Below are 22476 nucleotides of genomic sequence, written 5' to 3' on the forward strand. Positions count from 1 at the left end.
ACTTTTTCTTAAAGAACTGCGTGGTAAATATTTTAGACTTTGCACGCCAGATGCTCTCTGTTGCAACTACTCAACTCTGTCATTGTAGCATGAAAGCATCCATAGACAATTCATAAATGAATGGGTATGGCTGTGTTCCAGTAAAACTTCATTAGCAAAAACAGGTGGCAGGGCAGATCTGTTCCAGGGTAGTATAATTTCTCTAGTTTGCCGTCCCCTGTTTAAGGTGATCTCTTGCTGTCAGTGCCACAGTAAATCACGCGTGCAGATGTGGGCCCTGAGATGGCATGGCACTACGTCTAGTTTGGTGGTCCTCCAGATGATCCAGAATATTAGTTCTTTATATTAGTTTATATTAGTGTTTTTCAAGATTAATCTGGAAGTAAAAACAAAATTTTGATAATTGTCATGAAGAACTTAGGAATCTCCAGGAATTCTTAGACCCTACTTTGTGAAAAAGTGGTGTACGGAAATAGCAAGTATAGAAAAAGGATATAATAAGTGATGTTATGATATTCCCTGTTTTAGTCTGAGCTTAACATTTAAAATTTTTATTACCTAGTGAGAGACCAGTTTTGGGACGAGGGAGTCAACTTTTGAGTATCTTTTTTTCTTTGTAATTACAGGCTACTGGTACCAACTCTTGTTTTTTCTCTAGGACCTTGATTTCATTAGATTTTTGTTGTTTCCTGTTGCTTTTTGTTTGGCTTATTTTCTTTCTGTTTAAAATTCTTTCTTCTTGGGGACAAATTGTTAAGTAATCATCATGTGTGTGTAAGCCTATTTGGTAACATTTCGATGATCTAGGAAGGGGCCAGTTTTAATTATCAAAATATTAATTGCAAAATGTTAAGGAATATATTCACATTTTAAATTTTCTTTGGGATATATTTATAACTAAACTTTCACCAGGCACCTTGCTTTAATGGATATGTAAATTGTGTAGTCATTTAATTTCTGATTCTGACATATTTGAGATACATTATGTAAATCACTCCATGATTTACAACAGTTTAATCTGCTTAGGGAAATTATTTGGCTTATGCTAATTGTGTAAATATTTTTTTCTTCATAGAGTAAGACAGAGTTCAGCTGAAATTGTCACAAATTTTGCATCAATAGAGTCCACGCAATGAGCTATTTGTATTCTAGCCTTTTAGGCATAGAGATTTAAAAATAGGCATCTCAAAGCAACAATTTTGTAAGAAATTTAATGAAAGGTTTGGGATTCCACTCCACCTCTTCGGAGTTGTGTACCTTTGAGCAAGCTAGTGCTCCTTTCAAGGCACCTGTCTCTTCACGTCTAAAATGAGTATAATAATACTAATACCAGCACCTAGGGCTGTTGGGAGGATTACATAAGATAATGCTTGCAAGGGCTTTAACAAAGGGACTGGCCCAGCCCAAGTTTATCCATGTAAACTACTATTACCATGTGATAAAAAAGTTACATTTAGGAGTTCTTGAAGTTTGGGGATGAATATCTTTTTGTTTAATATTGTTTAATATAAAAGTAGAAGATTTTATTTATATCTTTTAGTATAAGCTAACTATTCTTATGCTCTTTATTATAACATTTCATAATAATTATTGTCTAAATTATATTTAGTGACACGTTTATCTGTGTGAAGCAGTAGGGATGTGGGAAATGTGTCTCAGCTAGTCCAGGACTCTGCAGAGAAAATAATCGAAGTTAGAAATAAGACATAGCCTCGTATTTTCAGCACAGGAAGCAAGTGTATGAACTCACTGAAGTATTGACTTTCTAATATTATGGAAGCTATCAAATAAAGGGACAATGGTTTATCTTTTACCAGGCTTCCACTTTATTTTGACTGATATTCTCTTACTATGTGCGTATACAGCTTGGTTTCCTGTACCTCTTCATGATATAGTGATGAGCACTTGGTTGAATTGTCAGATTGTACAGTGGTTAATTGTATCTGTCTTTGTCTCCAGGATGATTGAGGAAAGTGGGAACAAGCGGAAGACCATGGCAGAGAAGAGGCAGCTGTTCATAGAAATGCGTGAGTCTTGAGTGCTTCTGAGGTCCTTGTTTGCATGTGTGGAAGGCCTTTTTTTCTCCTGATCAAGTCACAGGTTTAATCAGTTAGAAGTTTTACGTTGCAAGCTTTAGAAAGGGAAGAAGGGGAGTTAAAGAATCATGGGGGTGGAGGACCCCAAGCCAGTGTATATTTTAATTGAATTGACTTGAATTGCTTTCTTAAGCAAAGTCATAAATAATTAAGGCAGGACGTCACCTAGATTTTCTCTGAGTTTAAGGCATGCTAATCAATTTAGACCTTTTGCTGTAACTCTTTTGTTACCATGAGCTTGCAAGTGGTGATAAATAATAATATGTTATATACATTACCTTACACTAGATGCACTTTCTAAGGTAGGGAGAGCTAAGTGTTCGACAACCCTTAGGGCTATAGGAAAAATTAAAAGTGTGAATGTGTGCTTTGGTATGTTACTTTACTATACAATTTTAAATCTTCTGTTAAAAAATTATGTATTTATATAAAACTCGAACAAAGAAAAAGATGGCCTAGAGGAGAGAGGCTGTTTCCAGTATATGAAGGATTGTTTTGCTCTGCGATTACTTGTCTATGTGACCTTGACCAACACACTCACACTTGGTGCACCACAAATCCCTTTGCCATGAAATAAGGTTATTGGTCTGTACCTGTGATTGTGAAGCATTTTAAAAGCATTTTACTTTTTTTTTCCAAATGAGATTTTACAAGGACCCTCAACATGTGAGTGTCACAAAATTGGTACTGCTTAGTTGAAGACAGAGAGGGGAGGTGGGAGCCCAGCCTGAGATAGCCCCTGAGGTACTTGCAGAATTCTAGATTTCCACATATCACAGAGTGACAATCATTGGATGAATTCTCAGAAGACCCTTCAACCGTCAAGATATTTTAAATCTTTAGAGTCTTAGTAATGGGAGGCAGAGTGTGACTCCCCTCAGATCTTTGTCGTCCTGTCAAGCATGGCCTAGGTCACTGTTAGAGGTGGCAGAGAAGAACTTGTTGGCATTGGGTAGGTGGTCAGGTTGGGTGATCTTTAAGGACTCTTGTACTTCTGGGTGTCTAATTGCTGATCATCCAAGCCAAACGCTTTGAAGTTGCTCCCTCAGCCTCATCTTCCACCTCCAAAGAAATCACACAGGGCAGCTGAGTTTTACGTCATAAGTGAGTCTCGAATCTGTCCTCCTACCTTACTGGCTCTGAATCCAGGCTCTGCAGTCAGGCTGCCTGGGTTTGGGTCTTGGCTCCCTCACTTACTGGCTGTATAACCTTAGGCAAGTTAATCTCTCTGTGCGGCAGTTTCCTCATCCATAAAATGGGAACAGTACCTACTGCATAAAATTATCATGAATTAAATGAGATAATGTGAGTAAAGCACTTGGTGCCGTGCTTGACACAGATGAAAGGTATTTACTATGGCGAGCTGTCTTTATTATGAATATTTTTATCGTTGTTACTTTTCTGAACTAAAGCAATCAGTTTCTGATCCCTTCTTCTGGTCTTGACCCTCTCAAATCTGTGACTTATGAAGCTGCCAGATTGAACTATATAGATCTATGTTACTTCCTTCTTAAATCCCTTCAATTGTCCTCATCACTTTCCTGAGAAAGCCCAAGCTTCTAAGCATGCCCAACAAGGCCCTACTGGCCTCTTTTTCCTTGGTTCCCAAGTTCCCTATTTCCCTCACACGCCTTGCGTGTCATTTCCCAGCAATACAGAGCTGGCTTTCCGGCAGATGAGGTTTCCATGTCCCTCTGCCTTTGCTCACGTGGTTGCTCCACCTTCATCTGATTTGTGGCTCCTGCCTACCCTTCAAGACTCAGTGTAGGGGTCGTCTGTTCCATTTAACTTTTAACACATTTATTGAGAATCTGTATGTTCCAGGCACTATTCTAGATGCTAGGATTTTAGGGAGGAAGAAAACACAGCCCCTGACTTCTCTCATGTTGCTTACCTTTTAGTAAGAGGAAGCAGACAAAATAGGAAACCAAATAAATGAACAATATAAGAAATGCCTGGAATGCACTCACACTGGCAAGTGAGAGAATGTGCCTAGGGTAGATATTTGAGGTAGAAATTGGGTATTTTTCAAAGAATTAGGTTTGCTGCTTAGTGAATGTTATCATTCTGACACATAAACCTCATGTAAATTACCATTCTCTGTTACAAACTCAAGGATCTGGACAGTCTGGGAGATGTTTGGTGAGTGTGGCTTCTTGAGTCTCCCCTATTTCTTCATAGGAAGAATTGCATTGGTGGCAGTGGTATCTGCTGCTGGAAGCCTCATTCTCTTATTTCCAACATCATCACACCCAAATCTCCAGCATAATTACCTTCTGTGGATGCTGAAATCACCTTTTGCCAGCCTCATTACTTGGCTCTATCTTCTAGGTGTAAATTTAAAAGGACACTTCGAAATAGTTCATAACAGAAACTAGAAAATATGGAGAGTTGATAATGAAAATAGTATATATCAGAATACATGGAATGCAAAAATGGAAAATCACAGGCAAGTTTACTCTTAAATGTTTACACAAGAAAGAAAAAAGGTCTGAAAATAAATGGCCTAAGTAATCCAATATAAGAAGTGGGAAAAAGAACAACAGAATTGCCTAAAGTAGAAAGAAGAACATAATAAACATAAGAGTGCACAACAATAAAGTGGGGAACAAAGATACATGGAGAGGACCGATAAAGCCAAAACTTCCTTGAAGAAACCAATAATACTGACAACATTTTGAAAAAGAAAGAATAAAATCGGAATCCATGAGCGTGGAGGCCTGGTGTCAAGTATTTTGAAGAGTCATCCAGAGAACTTTTTATTTTAGCACCGGAGTTGAGAACTACTGTTCTAACTTATCATCTTTCATTTTTCTTAGTAATTTTCTATCATGTAAGAATCGTAAACTACCAAATTATTTCTATATGATTTATTCCACTCTTCATAAATATTTATCAAGTTACTGGGGCTACCAAGATAAACAGATGTGATCCTCATTCTCATAGTGCTTAGAGTCCAGAAAATAAAATATTAAGCAAAGAAAAAATAAACTGTTTTCATCACTGTTCATAATAGGAAATTAAAGATATTGTCTAAAAACAGAAAGGACTAAGAATATTCTGTACTTTCCTCAATTTTGCTGTGAAGCTAAACTGCTCTAGAAAAATAAAGTCTTTTTGAAAAAATGATATAGTTACCTACCTATGTAGAAATCTATAAACTAACCATTTAGTCTAATAAAAGAGTGGAGAAAGATCACTGGATTCAAAATTTACATACTAAATAAATAGATGACTGTCTAAAAAATATTTAGCTTAATTGGGCTATAGGTCAGGGAATGAGGGATTCTAGAATCTTTGAATTTGTTGACATTTTTTGTTATGTATTTTTCTAAATAGTCTATGAGTGCTTGAAAATAATGTGTATGATTTCTGAATTATTTAGATCAAGCTTGTTACATGTTTTATTCAAATTTTTTTTGTCCGTATTGATTTGACTGCTTCTTTACTGAAAGATGTTAAAAATCTCTGCTTTGATCATAGATTTTAAATTTTTTCCCTTTAGTTCTGTCAGTGTTTTTTAAATTTTTTTTAAAGATTGGCACCTGAGCTAACATCTGTTGCCAATCTTCTTTTTTTTCCTTCTCCTTCTCCCCAAAGACCCCCAGTTGGTAGTTGTATATTCTAGTTGTGAGTGCCTCTGGCTGTGCTCTGTGGCCTGCCGAGTGGTGCCATGTCCGCACCCAGGATCCGAACGGCCGAGACCCTGGGCCACCAAAGTGGAGCGCACGAACTGAACCACTCGGCCACGGGCCAGCCCCCTCTGTCAGTGTTTGGGAGGTTTTGTTTTTAGATGCATATACATTAAAATGTTATATCTACCTAGGAAATTGAATGTTTTGTCATTATGTAGTACTTTTTCTGGTAGGTATGTCCTGTTTCGAGTAATGCTTTTTTGCCTTGAAGTCTCTTTTGTTATATGTTAATATAGCTCTGCCAGCTTTCTTTGGTTGCATGCCTAGTAAAGTATTTATCTTTGCATTCTTTTAAAAAACTTTCTGTATCCTTATGTTTTATGTGTATCTCCTGTAAACAGCGTAAGTTAGGTTATTTAAAAAAAAAGACAACCAATGTGACTGACAGTCTTTGCTTTTTCACTGAAGACTTTATTCTCTTTAATCTTTTTTATGAATACTGATATATTTCATTTTTTTGTTCGTCTTATTTTGTGCTTCGATTTTTCTTTTCTCTATCCCTCCCCCGCCCTCTTTCTTGCCTTATCTTAGACGAATTGAGCTTCCTTCCTTCCATTCCACTTTTTCCCTTTATTTGGCTGTGAGTTGTATTTTCTTTTTCTGTTCTTTTTGTGGCTATCCTAGAAATTTTAACATCAATTAATTGAAGTCCAAAGCTTATCAATATTTATAACTTTGTTGATAGTAATACAAGGATATTAGAATGCTTTAGAGTACCTCCTTTATGAAATATATGCTATGGTTAGTGTTGTCTTTTTTAACTCCATAGATTAGACTTTGTTATTATTTTGCATAGTCAATTTTTGTTTTATCCAACCTATTTGGTTATCACTTTCTTTGCTCGCCATTATTTTTTAAAATTTAAATCTAAATCTTGGTGGAGCCAGACACGTGTCCCTATCTTTTCCCTTTGTGGGTTTTTTTCTTCTTTTCTTCCTAGTTCAGCCCCTGGGAGAGTCATCCTTCAGTGGTCTTGGCTTTATTTGTACCTTCCTCTCTGCTGGGACCCCTGGCTTCATCTCTGATCCCCAGGATTTCTAACTGTACTGCCAAGAAAAAATAAGGAAGTCAGTTATGTTTATATTCATTACTTATTCAGACTAATATTCTTTTGGAAAGTGTTTTTCTTTTTTTTTTTCTTATTAAAAATGCTTGTAAGGGGCCAGCCCAGTGGCATAGTGGTTAAGTTCACATACTTTGCTTCTGCAGCCCGAGGTTCACAGGGTCCCTGGCACAGACCTAGCACTGCTTGTCAAGCCATGCTGTGGTGGCATCCCACATAAAATAGAGGAAGATTGACACAGATGTTAGTTCAGCGACAGTCTTCCTCAAGCAAAAAGAGGAAGATTGGCAACAGAGGTTAGCTCAAGGCCAGTCTTCCTTACCAAAAAACAAAAACAAATACAAAAAAACCTTGTAAAAGTTTCGGACAATTCAGAAATATTATATTTACATTTATTAGATTTCTAATCTCTTCTCCCCTTTCTCTTCTCTCCTCCTCATCTCCTCAGTTAGATTCCTTTTGCAACAAAATACATTTACTTCCTTACACCTCCCATGGGCCTGCTGAGCTGCCAGACCAAGTCCTATGGCTTTGTAGAACGCAGTGTGGAATTCTCTGTCCTACTTGAAGAAGGCTAAAAGCATCAACATGTTTACACAGGAGAAGGAGTTTGCCCCCACTGCTTTTATTGTCTCGCTCTATCAGCCTTTCCTTGCTAGTGTCCAAAATTGTATAGTTGTCTAAGCTTTGACTTTCCTTGGTATATTTTCGGGAGAAAGCAGATCAGAGTTTTTTATAGCGGCAACACAGGACTTCCTAATTTTCAGTGATTTATTTGTTCAGTAAATATTTCATGTACTAGTTTTGTTGTGTCCCAGTTTGGGGCGTATGATAGTGAACAACACAAGGATAAAATAGGCTCTGCCTTCATGAAACTTGGTTTCCTGGAAATGGAAACAAGGAATGATGGGACAGTAGGAGCCGTGACGTGGGAAGCATGGGGAGTCCAGGAAGGGTTATGGGAGGAAGTGGTGTCTAGGCTGAATCAGCCCCGATGTGATGAAGGAAGGGCTAGAGCAGTAAGTAGCGCTTCTGAAGGCCCAGGGCTTGGCATGTTTGGGTAATTATATGAAGTCACACTAACTGGAGTTGGATGTGAGAGAAAAGTTTGAGAGGTGCATGAACCAGACCTTTTAGTTGAGTTGGGTAGTCCTGTGTTTCCCAAACCTACCTTGATTATAAGACTCTCTAGAATGAAGATTCCAGGTTCCTCTCCTGGATACTTTGATACAAGCTTCTGATATAGGCAGATACAATGAAACCCTTGCATTTGACTCTGTTTTCCTTGGGATTTGGTTATACCGTAGAATATTCACATCTCATCCTCATGAATGAGGCAAGCCATAATGTAGAAAGAAGGGTTAATCCTTTCTTAGCTGTACCCCATCTTTCTCCTGTATATCTTGGGTACCCAGTGTCCTCATATTTTCTCCTCTTTGTTCAGGAGCTTCACTGGGCTCTCTAACGGGGCCCAGATTTCTGCCTGGGAATTTAGTTAGGACCCTTCGTACCATTTCTTGATAAGCTTGAAACATATTGCCTGACATTAGTATTAAAATGAGATTTTACTGTATTTCTTATAATGAACTATTCTTGAAATGAATGATGATGAAGTGAAGAGTAATCATTTCTCGTTCAGAATCCCCGATGGGATAATATAATCATTTCAATTTCTTCACTGGGGGCTTTCTGTTCTTTTTTTAATGTGTCATACTACCATGTTTTCTGATGAGGAAGTTGACGTGACACTTACATAAGGGAAGTATTTTAAAAGTGAAGGCTATTCTTAGAGGCAGTGTATGAGGATTTTACTTAGAGAAACCAGAAAAGGTGACTGCTTCAGAAGAAGGTAAACATATGGGAAGTTTGAGAACCTGATTAGTTGAATGTTGGGACAATAAGATTTTAATGTTCTAAGGTTATTGATTTTGTCTTCACTTTTAGAAATTATTTTGAGATTTGGAGTGCTGTTAGATTTTTTAAATGATACTGTGGCAGGGCTCCCTAGAATTTCTGAATCCTGTGCTATCCCACTGCTGTCTCTACCTTTTTTCCCACTGGGTTTAGAGGGATGTATTTTCACAAGGAACAATGGCAAAGGAAGGCAGAGTGATACTTGATTCTTGACTAGCACCTGAAACTTCAGTGTAGAGATTTCTGGCAAACTGGGCTGAAGCATATGGAGTTTCCCATTTTCCTAAACTAGATGGCTTTGAACTTGTGTGATATCTGCTCTATTTCGTTTTGCAGCCCCCAAATCTGACTCTAATTGCACTGGAGAGAGAGCTGAAGAGAGTGTGTTCTACCAGGTGCACTGACTTTTTCCTGTAGTTACTTCTCCACTAGCAGATGTGCCCTAATAAATGTCCTGCAATCTGATCAATCCGATCAGTAATCTTTCTGTTTGGTCATTTGGGGATGAAACTTTCCCAGCTATTCACATTAGTTTTCTCAGAAAAATATTTTATAAAGATAAAGGTTTAGGCATTAAAATTATTTATCTACAGTGATTTAATGACTGGTTATTTTTTAAATGCCCTTTAACGTTTGTCACACTTCTTTCTTAAAACCATCGGTTTTTTTTTTTTTTAAGATTGGCACCTGCGCTAACAACTGTTGCCAGTCTTCCTTTTTTTCCCCCTGCTTTTTTCTCCCCAAATCCCCCCAGCACATAGTTGTGTGTTTTTTTTTTAGTTGTAGGTCCTTCTAGTTGTGGCACGTGGGATGCTGCCTCAACATGGCCTGACGAGCGGTGCCATGTCTGCGCCCAGGATCCGAACCAGCGAAACCCTGGGCTGCGGGGAGCGGAACACGTGAACTTAACCACTCGGCCATGGGGCTGGCCCCTGGTTTTTGAATAATTAATACTTAATAGTTTCAATTAAAAATATTTGGGTTGATATAATATATTAAACTAAATGAGTAAAAGCAAATAGGACTGAATAAATTTAAAAAAGAATTGTAAACCTTCACTCTGAAAACTACAAAACATTGTTGAAGGAAATTAGGGAAGACTTAAACAGGCGGGAAGACGTCCTGTGTCAAAAGATCAGGTGATTTAACTGTAAGATGGCAGTATTCCTAAGGTGATTCACAAACTCAATACAATTCTCATAAAAACTGGCTTCTTTGCATAAATGAATGGGCTGATCCTAAAAATTCATATAGAAATTCAGGGGCCCCAGAATAGTCCAAACAATCTTAAAAGAGAAGAACAAAGTTGGAAGACTCACACTTCGTAATTTGAGAATTTGGAATTTGCTACAAAGCTAGAATAATCCAGATTGTGTAGTACTGACATAAAGATAGACATATAATCAGTGGGATAGAATTGAAAGTCCAGAATTAAACCCATACATCTATGGTCCCTTGATTTTTTTCACAGTGGTGCCAAGATCATTTAAAGAGGAAAGAGGAGTCTTTTGAACAAATGGTGCTGGGACAAATGGATATCCACATGCAAAAGAATGAATTTGAACCCCTACCTCATATCATGTAATAAATTAACTCTAACTGGATTGTAGATCTAAATGTAAGAGCTAAAACTATAAAACTCTTAAAAGAAAACATAGGTGTAAATCTTCATGACTTTGGATTAGGCAAAGCCATCTTGGCTATGACACCAAAAGCACAAGGGACAAAAGAACAAATAGATAAATTGAATTTCATCAAAATTAAAAACTTTTGTGCTTCAGTGGATACAACCAAGAAAGTGAAATGACTACTCACTGAATGGGGGAAAATATTTGCAAATTGTTTATAAGGGACTTGTATCTACAATATATAAACAGCTCTTAGAACCTAATAATAAAGAGCCAGCTCAATTGAAAAATGGGCAAAATCACTGCTAAGGGCAAGAGATTTCTTTTGGGGATAAAGAAAATGTTCTAAAATTGATTGTGGTAGTGGTTGCATGACTCTGTAAGGACCATTAAATTGTACACTTTAAATGGGTGAATTGCATGGTATGTGAATTATATTTCAGTAAAGCTGTTATATTAACAAAAGAAAATAGGACTGTATAGTATATCTAGAAGAATAGAAATTTTGTGAGAACCAGGTGATGGAGGAAATAATTTCAGTCATGGCATCAAGGTAAAGGTTGATTGAAGTGAGAGTAAGAAACCCTTGCTTTACTTTTTGGTCAATAAATATTACTTTCACCAAAAACCTGAAAAAAATCCTTTCCTTTTTTTCTATACTGTGAAGCGAGCAGAAACGAGAGATGCCTGTAAATATTGGTAGAAGGTAACTTGTGCCAGTTCACTTTCCCTTTGTTGAGTCAAAAGTTGCTGCCGGGTGTTGTGAAGGCAGCATAGCTGAAATAAAAGGCTTACATTGGGGGCCAAAGGGCTCTGAAGTGCCCTTAGAATCCAGACTTTGTTTATAACAAATTTTGAAATGAGAACAAAGTTTGATTTATAGAATCAGGTTACTTTAGGATTTGTCCTAGTTACTATGGCTGTATATCACTTAGCCCCAAACGCTCATTTATTGTGTTTATGCATTTTGGGGGTCTATAATTAGGATAGCGTCCAGTGCCGATGTCTTGACTTTGCTTCATGATGTTTGAAGTCTCAGCTGGAAGACTTGAAGGCTCAGGGCTGGAATCATTTGAAGACTTGCTCACTTACGTGTTTGGCAATTGACGCTGTCTTTTGGCTGATGGACTCAGTTCCCCTGCATATGATCCTCTCTTTGTGGCCTCTCCACATCAGCTAGTTTGGGCTTCCTCGCAACATGGCGTCTGGGTTCCCAGGGCAACATCCCGAGAGAGTGCGAGCAGGGCCCACTGTACCACCTTTTATCACCTATCTTCAGAAATCGTGCAGTGTCACTTCTGCACATTCTATTCGTTGAGGCAGTCACAAGGTCCTGCTCAGATGCACATAGAGGGAAATAATCTTTAGTTCTTGATGAGGAGGGACAGTATCCTAGGAAGCACATAAAATACTGGTCTGGAAATACCATTGTGGCCATTTTTGGAAAAATACAGGCTGCCATAGACCTGGAAGGGGCCCTTAGAGATCAGCTTGTCCAGTTCCCTCATTTTACAGATGCAGACTTTGAGGCCAAGAGGAGGTAGTATGTGTCATGGCCGCAGTCATGGTCTGTGGTTGGTGGTCAGGCTGGGGCTGGAACTGAGCTCTCCTGACTGTAGGCTAGGGTCTTTCCTACTATACCACCTTGCCTCCCTTCCTAAGATGGATAGTTCATTCACTCATATCGTGAGTGTTCCTCCTCTCAGAGTTTTCTTAGCCTAGCAGACAGGATAACATAGGCAAAATTATTGGCATAGTGCTTAGTGTGGAGTGGACATGCAAAAAGTGTGCCTAATCCTTTTTCCCCACTTTGTATTTTATCAGAAGGCCTAGTTGACATGTTATGTATAGACTGTGCCGACACAGTGGAGTAGAGTCACTTCCCAGCATTTAGACATTAAGTGGTAAATCACCTTGGACTTTTTATTTGCCCTTTTTTCAGGTGCTCAGAATTTTGACGTCATACGACTGTCAACTTACAGAACAGCTTGCAAATTACGATTTGTACAAAAACGATGCAACCGTAAGTCATTTCTACTCATTTCTGTAATAGCTGGATAGAGCTCTTGATAATATAAAAGAAATAAATATCTTTTAGCTTGTAATAGAGGAAAAAAATCAAAACCTTATGTGGTAAGGCTAAAAATCATTTTTTTAAACTTTTGTTTTTTATGTATCTGGGTGTGTGTGTGTGTGTTGATTTAAATATATTTCTGTGGGTTCTGGTCAAAAAGTTTGAAAACCATTGTCCTAGGGCAACTACTGTATTTTTTTTTTCTTTTTTGCTGAGGAAGATTTGCCCTGAGCTAACATCTGTGGCCAGTCTTCCTCTGTTTTGTATGTGGATCGCTGCAACAGCATGGCTGGTGTGTGGTTTAGGTCTGTGCCTGGGAACTGAACCCAGGCCACTGAAGCGGAGTGTGCTGAACTTAACTCCTAGGCCACCAGGCCGGCCCCAACAGCTACTGTTTTTGTAATTCTTCCAGTAATTATTTTTGAGAACTGTAGTCTATGTGTGGAGTGTTGAGAGTCTGACCCAGGCTAGCGGCATTAGTAATGTAAAGTAAAAGATGCGTTGTTCTAGAAGTTTTATTTTGTCACCTATGATTCTTCAATCCAACTGAAAGTGGTTTTTTTGGGGTGTACAGTATAAGTAGGAGTCAAATTTCAGTTTTTTCCATAGATATGTTCACCTGTCCCTGCACTGTTTATTGAAAAGACCATTCTTTTTCTTCACTGCTAAAAAATCTTTTCCTTGTATTCATTGAGGGAAACATACAAGAATGTTCTTAGCAGGGTCCACACATGAGAAGATCTGCTCTTGGGCACTCGTGTTCCATTGATCTGTTTGTCTATTCTTGTACCGATAACACTATTAGAGCTTTATAGTAAGTCTTGTTATCAGGTAGAGGAAGTCTTCCTACTTTGTTCCGTTTTTCTTCTTAAGATTGTCTAGGACATTCTCGGCCTCTTTCCATTTATTTTTATGCAAGTTTTCGAATCAACTTGTCAGTTTCTACTAAAAACAAACAAAATAAAACAAGATCTCGGCTGGGATTTTTTCTTTCATGTCTTTTTTCAAGTATAATTTACGTATAGTAAAATTCATCCTTTTAAAGTATAGTCCTGTGGGATTTTGTTGGGATTGCGCTGAATCTGTAGACGAAGTTGAGTAGACTTGACATATTTCTGATGTTGAGATTTCCTCCTGTGAACATAGTATGTCCCTCCATTTGTTTAGGACTTTAATTTCTGCCAGTTATAGGGTTTTTTTTGTAGAGATGTTGCATATCCTTCATTGGATTTCTCCCGAAGTCGTTGATGATTTATGATACTGTTATAAATAGTATTTTTAAATTTCATTGTCTGTTACTGATATATAGAAATACAGTGACTAGGGCCGGCCCGGTGGTGCAGCAGTTAAGTTCGCACATTCCGCTTCAGTGGCCCAGGGTTCACCGGTTTGAATCCCAGGTGCAGACATGGCACCACTTGTCAAACCATGCTGTGTCAGGCATCCCACATATAAAGTAGAGGAAGATGGGCACAGATGTTAGCTCAGGGCCAGTCTTCCTCAGCAAAAAGAGGAGGATTGGCAGCAGATGTTAGCTCAGGGCTAATCTTCCTCAAAAGAAAAAAAAATAAAGTGACCTTTATATCTTGACTTATATCTAGGAATCATTCTAGACTGAAATATCAATTTTAGTCATTTATCTGTAGAATTTTTATGATTATCTGTGTATAATTTTGTCATTTCTGAATAATGACAGTTATATTTCTTCATTTCCAATACTTATAGCAGTAATTACTGCATATTTATATTGGTTAGGACCTGAAGTACAATGGAAATGATGATAGTGGGCATTTCTTATCTCATTTCTAATATCAAAGGAAAGGCTTTCCACATTTTACTATTAAGTTATATGTTTGCTGCAGTTTTTTGTAGATACCCTTAATCAGATTAAGGAAGTTCCCTAGTGTGTTTCTTCATTTCTAAAGATGACTTATTTTAAAAATTGTCTTTCTGCTGATGATTTCTAACTTAATTTCATTTTGATTAGAGAGCATGGTTTATATGATTTTAATTCTTGGAAATTTGTTGATATTAGCTTTGTGACTCAGAATAAAGTCAATTTTTATACATGTTCTTTGTATTCTTGAAAATAAAGCATGCTAGTCATTGGGGGCAGTACTTCATATAGTGCCCATTATGCCTATTTTGTGTGTTGTAAAGTTTAATCATCTATTCTGTACTTACTTCTTTGTATGTTTGCTCTCTCACTTACTAAGAGAGGTGTGTTAATATCTCCTCCTAAGTTTGTGAATTTGTCTCTTTGAGTTTCTGTTAAATTTTGCGTTAGGTATTTTTGAGGCTATTGTAGGGAGAGCAAAACTTTACTTCTACCCTCTTAGGGTCTCTGGTTGGGCCCAAGAATTAAATTGACATAGGACAGATCAACAGGGGAAAAGCGTACAGGTTTTTACGTGTACCTGGGAGCACCCATAGGAAAATGAAAACCCAAGGAAATGACTAGACCTGAGTGCTTATATACTAGGGAACAAAGAGTAGCAACTGTGGAAAAGTAACCAAAATATATGGGTGACTAAAGGAAGTTAAGAGTTATTTTAACAGAGTCGGTACAGATGTCTCTTGACCTCAATTCACTGTCTCTGGTGATAAGAATGTTTCTTTCCCCCTGGAATAGGGAGAGCATCTTTCATGTGGGAGTTTTATTTCCTGCTTTCGAGAAATGAGGAGTTCACAGTGCCCTTCTTGGCACCTGCTGTTTTTAAGTGTCTTTTAACTCAAAATAATCCTCATGCCAAAGTGTCATATTTTGGGGTGACATATTTTGACACCCTCCACTGTTCTGTTAGATAGAAATAAATGTAAAGTTCTTATATCTTTCTGATTAATTATAACTTTTAAATTGCTGACAGTTTATTTTCTTTGTGTCTTAGTCCATCTTGTTGATATCTGGAACATGATTGAAGCCTTCCGAGACAATGGCCTTAATACGCTGGACCATACCACTGAGATTAGTGTGTCCCGCCTCGAAACTGTCATCTCATCCATCTACTACCAGCTGAACAAGCGCCTGCCTTCTACTCACCAGATCAGCGTGGAGCAGTCCATCAGCCTCCTCCTCAACTTTATGATTGCTGCATATGACAGGCTAGTACCTTACATGCTTACTTCATTTTAAGAACGTTTTACCTAAATCATCCTTCTTCCACACTGCCTTGCTAAGGGTTGTCAACGTAGGATCACAGTTCAAAGGGAAATTATTCAGTGTAAGTCTCTTCTAGAGACTGGTGAAGTGCCAGAGTGCCTTGCTGTCCTAGGCATGTCACATGGTAAGCTCTGTAATATTGTGCAGAATCACAACACTTGAGACATATTGTTTGGTAACATTTTAGGCACCTTAATATAGCTGGTCTCTATGCAGAGAAAGATAGCTAAGTTGTGAGCTTTATTATGAAGCTTTCTATTTGATTTTTAAACCTAACCTTTCTTTATAACACCAAATGCCCCTGGACTATAGTATCTTGTTTTCTCTTTATTTATGTTTAGGAACCTATTTTAATTTTTTTCAGTGCAGAACATTGTCTGGTAGACCTTACAACAATGGAAGAATACTATTTAAATATACTCCAAATTAAAATCGAAATGAGTTGCTGTATTTGTATTCATGGAGAATTAAATTGGTATTATAAAAACAAAAACGAAATGATGAATATTAGAAGCACAGAGGATAATGGATATATTCCAGGAACCAAGCATTCAGATTTCTGATCCCTGCTATATTATCAACCGTCTGATTTGGATGGGTTAATTCTCTGCTTCATTTTATCTCTCTGTAGACGTACTTTGAGTTCATACATCTCTAGAATGCTATTAATTGTACTTTATAATATTGAGGATTCTGTGAGTTAATAGTGAAACTATACGAGTGTCAAAGCCAAGCCACAACATAGGCACTCATTAAATTCACAACATTTTAATAAGATGTTACAAATTAGATATTCTATCCATTTAATAGGAAATTATTTCAAGCAATTTGAATTTTAAAACAAGGGTGTACGTGAGACATAAGTCTCACAATTCTAATGCCATTTTTTAGCAGTTTAGGTTAATGAATCCATAAGGCTAATTTTATACTGTCCAAGGAATCACTGTTTTGATCCAAAAACCTTAGTAAAAACCATTAGTCTGTGGTGAGTGAGCAGCACCTTATCATGACACTGACTCACTGAGTAAATCAGTTCAGGGTTGCACAACATAAGTTACTTCAAGAAACAATATTTTTTCAAGTCAGAAATAAAAATAATCTTACTGTTTAAAGATGGTAAAGATCATAAACTTTGATTCTGTAATTATATCAAATAAGTTAAATACCGTGGCTAAAGAAGGGAGGAGAAGGAAGTGTGAAGAGATGGCAGAAGGGAGGGTGGGAAGATCAGACAGAAGAGAAGAAGGTACGGAGTGTCCTGGGACATGTTCAGAGAAAGCTGGACACGGGCAGAAAGAGACAGAGGAGAAGTGGACAGGAATCTGGTAAAGACAGGTCAGTGGAAGGGCTCACTGAAGAGAACCAGGAAGAACAAGAGTGAGTGAGTGAAGGAGAGTGAGGAGTGTAGTGTATCGGTGGTGAGTTTAGTAATTCTTGAGTCATATCTTATTTAAAACTTTGACCATGGACATAAGAATAAATCATCCCATCTTTACTAACCTTGAAATCTTTATACGAAAAGAGCTTATTTAGCTCCCCAGAAATTTGAAATTGACTTTCACGTACTGGAAAAAAGAAAGGATATGGTTATCAGGATTTTATTTTTGAAACTCAGGGCATTTTGTTGTTAAATATTTCAAATAGTAGTCTTTTTATTGGTTGGCCACTTTATTACTTATGCTGGAGACTTCCTTTGATGTTTAAAATACCTAGTTACTTATTTGAATCTTTTCAGAGCTTTTGTATTTCATAATTTCTTAAAGTTAAAGCTTGAATGCAGCAATTATTTAATTATTCTTAAGTTCCGTCATCTCCAAATTCAAAGTCAAATTTTTGACCAGATGGTGTCAGATTATTATAATAGATTATAAGACCCTGAAGCAATAGTCAGGAACATAGGATCTAAGACTTTCTTCCTTAAGTGTGTATTTTCTTAGGAATTAATTATTTTTAATACTAAAGATTTTAAATATTTCATATTTGACAATTTTTAATTGAAAAGTACAAAGAACAGAATTAAAATATCTGTGTATAGGGTCTTAGAAAAAGCTATGAGGAATAGCTCAAACATTCTGACAGCCCCATTTTTCCCCTTATCAGGTCCTCAGTTCTGCCTTGTTGGTAGTTATGTGGTCTGGTCTGAAGGTACAAGTGATGCTTTAACTAACTTTTTCTTTTTTTTCCCCTCTAACGAGGATATCCAAATTCCCAGCATGAAGGACAGAAAATCTTCCTTACTCTTCTTCAGTTGAGCCGATTTCATAACTTAGGGCTTGTGGTTTACAAATCCGTTTTCTATTGCAGCCTCTGTGTTAGTTCAGTGTCTTCACTTGGAAGCAGTAGGAAGCCTGCACTTGTGGGCTTGTACAGTAACAGGCATATGGACTCATGTAACAGAGGAGCCCGGAGGCAGGCCAGCCCTTGATCTTTGTTGCATCAGGGCTCTGGTTCATTTCTTTGTAGTGGTCTTGGCTTTGCTCTCCTCTTCTATCAGCTTCATCCCTATGCTGACTTCAAAAAATGCCTGCTAGCATCTGCTAAATGCTTCCTCTTTCAAGTCTAGATGGGGGAGAGCCAGCTTCTTTTAACACCAAACAAAAGTACCTGAGCCTTCCTCCAGAAATGTGCATTTGGGCCGTGTCTATGTGGGTGTTAGCACTTTCTAGCTGAAACAAATCACGATTTGTGCCTCTGGAGCAGAGGGTAGTTTAATTATCACCCTCACCACATGTTGCTTCATAGCGGGGGATTGTTGGACTGGATATGAGGAAGACGACCGCAGTCTTCACCATTAAACGCCTTGCCCTGCGTCATAAACTTGTTACCTTTCTTGTTAGATGGCCCCACTCTCCATCCAGTTCCTTAAATCTCAAACCTGAGAATCACCTTAATACCTTCTTCTCCCTCTGCCCCCAAATCCGGTCAGTTGCCACGTTCTTTCATTTCTATCTCTTGACTGTCTCTCAAATCTACATGCTTCTCTTATCCCCACTGCTACCATCAAGGACCACCAACATCAGCTTTTCCCTGAGCTGTTGCTTCTAATTGATTTTTTTGCATATACTCTTTCTTCCCTCATTCGTGCTTAGAAATAGTACACAACCATTAACCCACTATCTAACCCAGGAACTTGAACATTGACCATACCTTACATTGATCTCTCTTGTCACATCCCACTGACTTCTGCCTCGCTAAGGGGAACCCTATTCTGAGTTTGTGTTATTACTTCTTTTCTTCTTAAAACAATTTTTTCACATATATAGGCATAAACAGAATATTGTTTAATTTTAATTATTTTTACTAGTTATAAAAAGTGCCATGCTATATGTACTGTTATCTAATTTATTTTTTCACCTAGTAATCTATTTTAAAGACTCATTTATTTTAAAGACTCATTCATGTTACATGTAGCTGTAGTTCACTTTTATACTAACAGTGAACAATATAACAGTGAACACATTCTGTGTGTTGTTATGGCATTTTGGTTTTTCCCAAGTTTTTGCTCTAAGAAACAACACTGCTTGGAATATTCTTATATGTGTCCTGGTCCATGTGTACAAGTGTTTCTCTTGGTTCTAAACTGAGGAATGGAATTGCTAAGGTGTGTGGTATGTGAAAGTTCAGCTTTAGAAGATAATATCAGGTTATTTTTCCAAATTGTACTGATGCGTAGATCCTTTTGATCCACATTCTGTAAGGCTTGGAATTGGCAGATTTTAGTTTTTGCTAAATGACATCTCATTGTTTCAGTTTCCATTTTCTTGATTAAGTGTGTCTTCATGTGTTCATTGGCCACATATGTTACTTCTGTGAAATGCCTCTTCCTGACTTTTGCCCACTATTCTAATGTGTTGTTTTTTCTTTTTGTATTGATTTGTAGGGCTTCTTCATATAATATAGATAACAATCCTTTCTTCGTTACGTGTGTTGCACAGATATTCTCCCAATTTGTAGGTTGACTTTTTACTTTTCTTAAGATATCTTTTTCTTAAAATGTTTTATAATGAAAAATTTCAAATATATACAAACATAGAAAGAATATTGTAATAAAACTTAAGATTCTTGTCACTCAGCTTCAATAATTATCAATACATGGCCAATCTTATTAAATCTATATCCCAAGGCTCTCCACCTCTATGTTCTCCTCTTTCCTGGCTTATTGCGAGGCAACTTTCCCATGTCGTTATCATTTTATGTGTAAATACTCCAGTGCATACATACTCTGTAAGATGGGGTTCTTTTAAGAAACTATTACCACAATGCCATTATCTCACCTAAAAGTTAACAAATATTTGTTAATATCTTGAAATATCAGCTTTCTCATTTCACTAAATCTCTTATAAATTTTTATTTTTATGTTTTAATTTGGTGCCAGCTATTGATTGGGCCGTAGTGATTTCTGACAAGAGACTTATTTTTTTAGAAGACTTATTTCATTTTGAATTGCGGCTCTGAACTTTTCGTATTTTAATCCTGATAGGGCGTTCTTCTTGGATAGTGACTGTATTCTATGTTTTCTACTCCCTGTGTAAGAAAGAAAAATGTTCTGTAGTGAGTTTCTGAGAAGTTCTCTTTACACTTTATCTGGCTATTGAACCTTATTTTTCTTGTAATTTTTTTAATCAATATTTGTTTTGCAGATGAGTCTGTGGCCTTCACCATAAGTGTTGGTTCAGAGAGATGATGAAATCCCACATTAAATGGAACAAACCTATAAAAAATCATATATGTAATAAAACTGGGTTTGGATAAAATCTTCAAAATATATCAGTATTGAACATACCAGTGAAAAGCCCAGGGTTATTTTTTACCATCTAAAATAACAGTAGAAAACACTCTTGCTAACTTGAACAATCTAAAGATTCCCTTAGGGTAAAGACTTTTATATATCTAATTTATGATGGATTTATATGAAAAAAAATACCTATATAGTTTGGAAATATGACTAAGAACTATTTTTAAATCTTGTTTTAGCGGTTTAGGTTGGATATATTTGAAAGTTTCCATAGTTCCATATTAATACTGAATGCTGAAAACAAAACAATAGAAACAAAAAAGCAAAAAAACCCACCTAGTTTATTTTAAATAAATTCAGATGTATTCCTTAAATTATAAATAAGCCCCACTAGTATGTTTTGGAATGGACGTTGCTGAAAAAAGATATTAGGTTATAGTCCTCCTCATTAGTGATTTTTAAACAAAAGCATAATTTCCTGGGAGGCACAAACATTTCGTGTGTTTATGTACAGTGTTTACTCATATCCCTGCTTATTCTTAGATGGATTCAAGATGACAAGAAAAAAAACAAATAAAAATAGGGGAGAACTAGTGCTGAATGGGAAGTTTTTGATGGCCTCAGTAATAGCACATTTAGCTCTTACGAGGATCTGATCATAGCCGTTTTAGCAAATTTCCAGGAGATGGTGGAGAATGAGCCAGGGGTTTCAAATGTTTGAAAAAGGTGATATGCTAAGAGGAAGCTAGTGCAAGACAGGGAGAAACAGCCGCTCTGGTGAAGAGGCAGAGTGGAGCCCACGCATCTGCGCTGCATCCCCTGCCCTCCTGGATGCTGTTGTCGCGTGGCTGTCGTGATGTGGTGTGTGATGCAACACCAGCAAAACTGGTTCACTGAACCCCAGTCTAAGTGGTTGTGGCAGAATTCTTCAGGGAGCAGAAATGAGTGAGCTTGAAGTTCCCTTATTACTCTTCCCATTACTCACTCTTTATCTTGTAGCTTTTCTTTTCTTCCAAGGAAAGTCATGCATCTGTGTTAATTTTCAAAGAGAAATCTTCTTGATTTCAGGATATATGCACAGGGTTTGATCATTAGCTAATATTTTAGGAAAACATATTTTTTTTGCTTATTATTTTGGCCTTGTTTTATTGTTTCCTTTTTTTGTTGTTGTTGAGGAAGATTAGCCCTGAGCTAACATCTGCTGCCAATCCTCCTCTTTTTCCTGAGGAAGACTAGCCCTGAGCTAACATCTGTATCCATCTTCCTCTACTTTATATGTGGGACACCTGCCACAGCCTGGCTTGACAAGCGGTGCGTAGGTCCCCACCCAGGATCTGAACCAGCACACCCGGGATCCAAACTGGCAAACCCCAGGCCGCTGAAGTGGAACATGTGAACTTAACCACTGCGCCACCAGGCTGGCCCCTGTTGTTTCCTTTTTATACGTTTTTTGTTTTTTTAAAGAAAGGGCAAGAGGAATACTTTTTCTGAGTGCGTTCCTTTTTCCGTGCCTTTATTTTTCTCTGAAAGTGAGGAGAGAGTTAGTAACAGAGAGACTTCTCCGGTCTGTTCAATACTCACCTCCAGATTAATCTGATTAAGACACTATTTGCTTCGTGTAACTTCCCACCTCAGAAACCTGCCAAGACTCTGTGCGGTTTTTGAATGAAGTTCGTCCTCCTCAGTTAGGCCTCATGGCGTCAACCCTTAAGTCCCTGCTCACGCCAACCTCTAAACCGCTGGAGGCACTTTTCGGTTTTTCCAGTATGACTTGCTCGTTTCTCCCTCCGTGCGTTTTGCTTGGTCTCCTAGTCGTCCCTCCCCAACACCACGCTCAAGTTTTTCCCTACTCCGTAGCCCTGCTCATTATCACCAACCCCGTGTTCATCCCTTTAATGACCTGTAGTACTTGTCTGTGTCATTATTCTGACTTTCAATTATGTAATGCTTCTAACTGCTTCCTAAGGGTACAGATAAGATTGAAAGTTCTTGAGAGCAGAGAGTCTACCTTATATTTCTTTGATTCCTCACTGAATACAAGGCTAGATTCTTAATAAATATTTGTTAGGTTGAGATGAAAATTAGCAGGCATTCTGACTGTGATAAAATTG

The 22476-nt window shown here is 37.6% G+C and overlaps 1 protein-coding gene across 7 annotated transcripts in view; it reads left to right on the forward strand.

Annotated features, from left to right (window-relative positions):
- The window catches only part of DTNB (dystrobrevin beta), a 233619-nt gene that overhangs the window by 24442 nt on the left and 186701 nt on the right, over positions 1-22476 (forward strand). For 6 of the 7 annotated variants that reach the window (XM_046662557.1, XM_046662560.1, XM_046662555.1 and 3 more), the window contains exons 2-4: positions 1960-2027; positions 12339-12419; positions 15359-15572. In XM_046662557.1, the coding sequence (XP_046518513.1) occupies positions 1961-2027; positions 12339-12419; positions 15359-15572 (362 nt within the window). In that variant the 5' untranslated portion in view covers position 1960. The remainder of the gene's footprint in view (positions 1-1959; positions 2028-12338; positions 12420-15358; positions 15573-22476) is intronic. The other variant, XM_046662562.1, reaches the window with a different exon arrangement.

The sequence above is a fragment of the Equus quagga genome, chromosome 5, assembly GCF_021613505.1.
Source record: "Equus quagga isolate Etosha38 chromosome 5, UCLA_HA_Equagga_1.0, whole genome shotgun sequence".
NCBI lineage: Eukaryota > Metazoa > Chordata > Mammalia > Perissodactyla > Equidae > Equus > Equus quagga.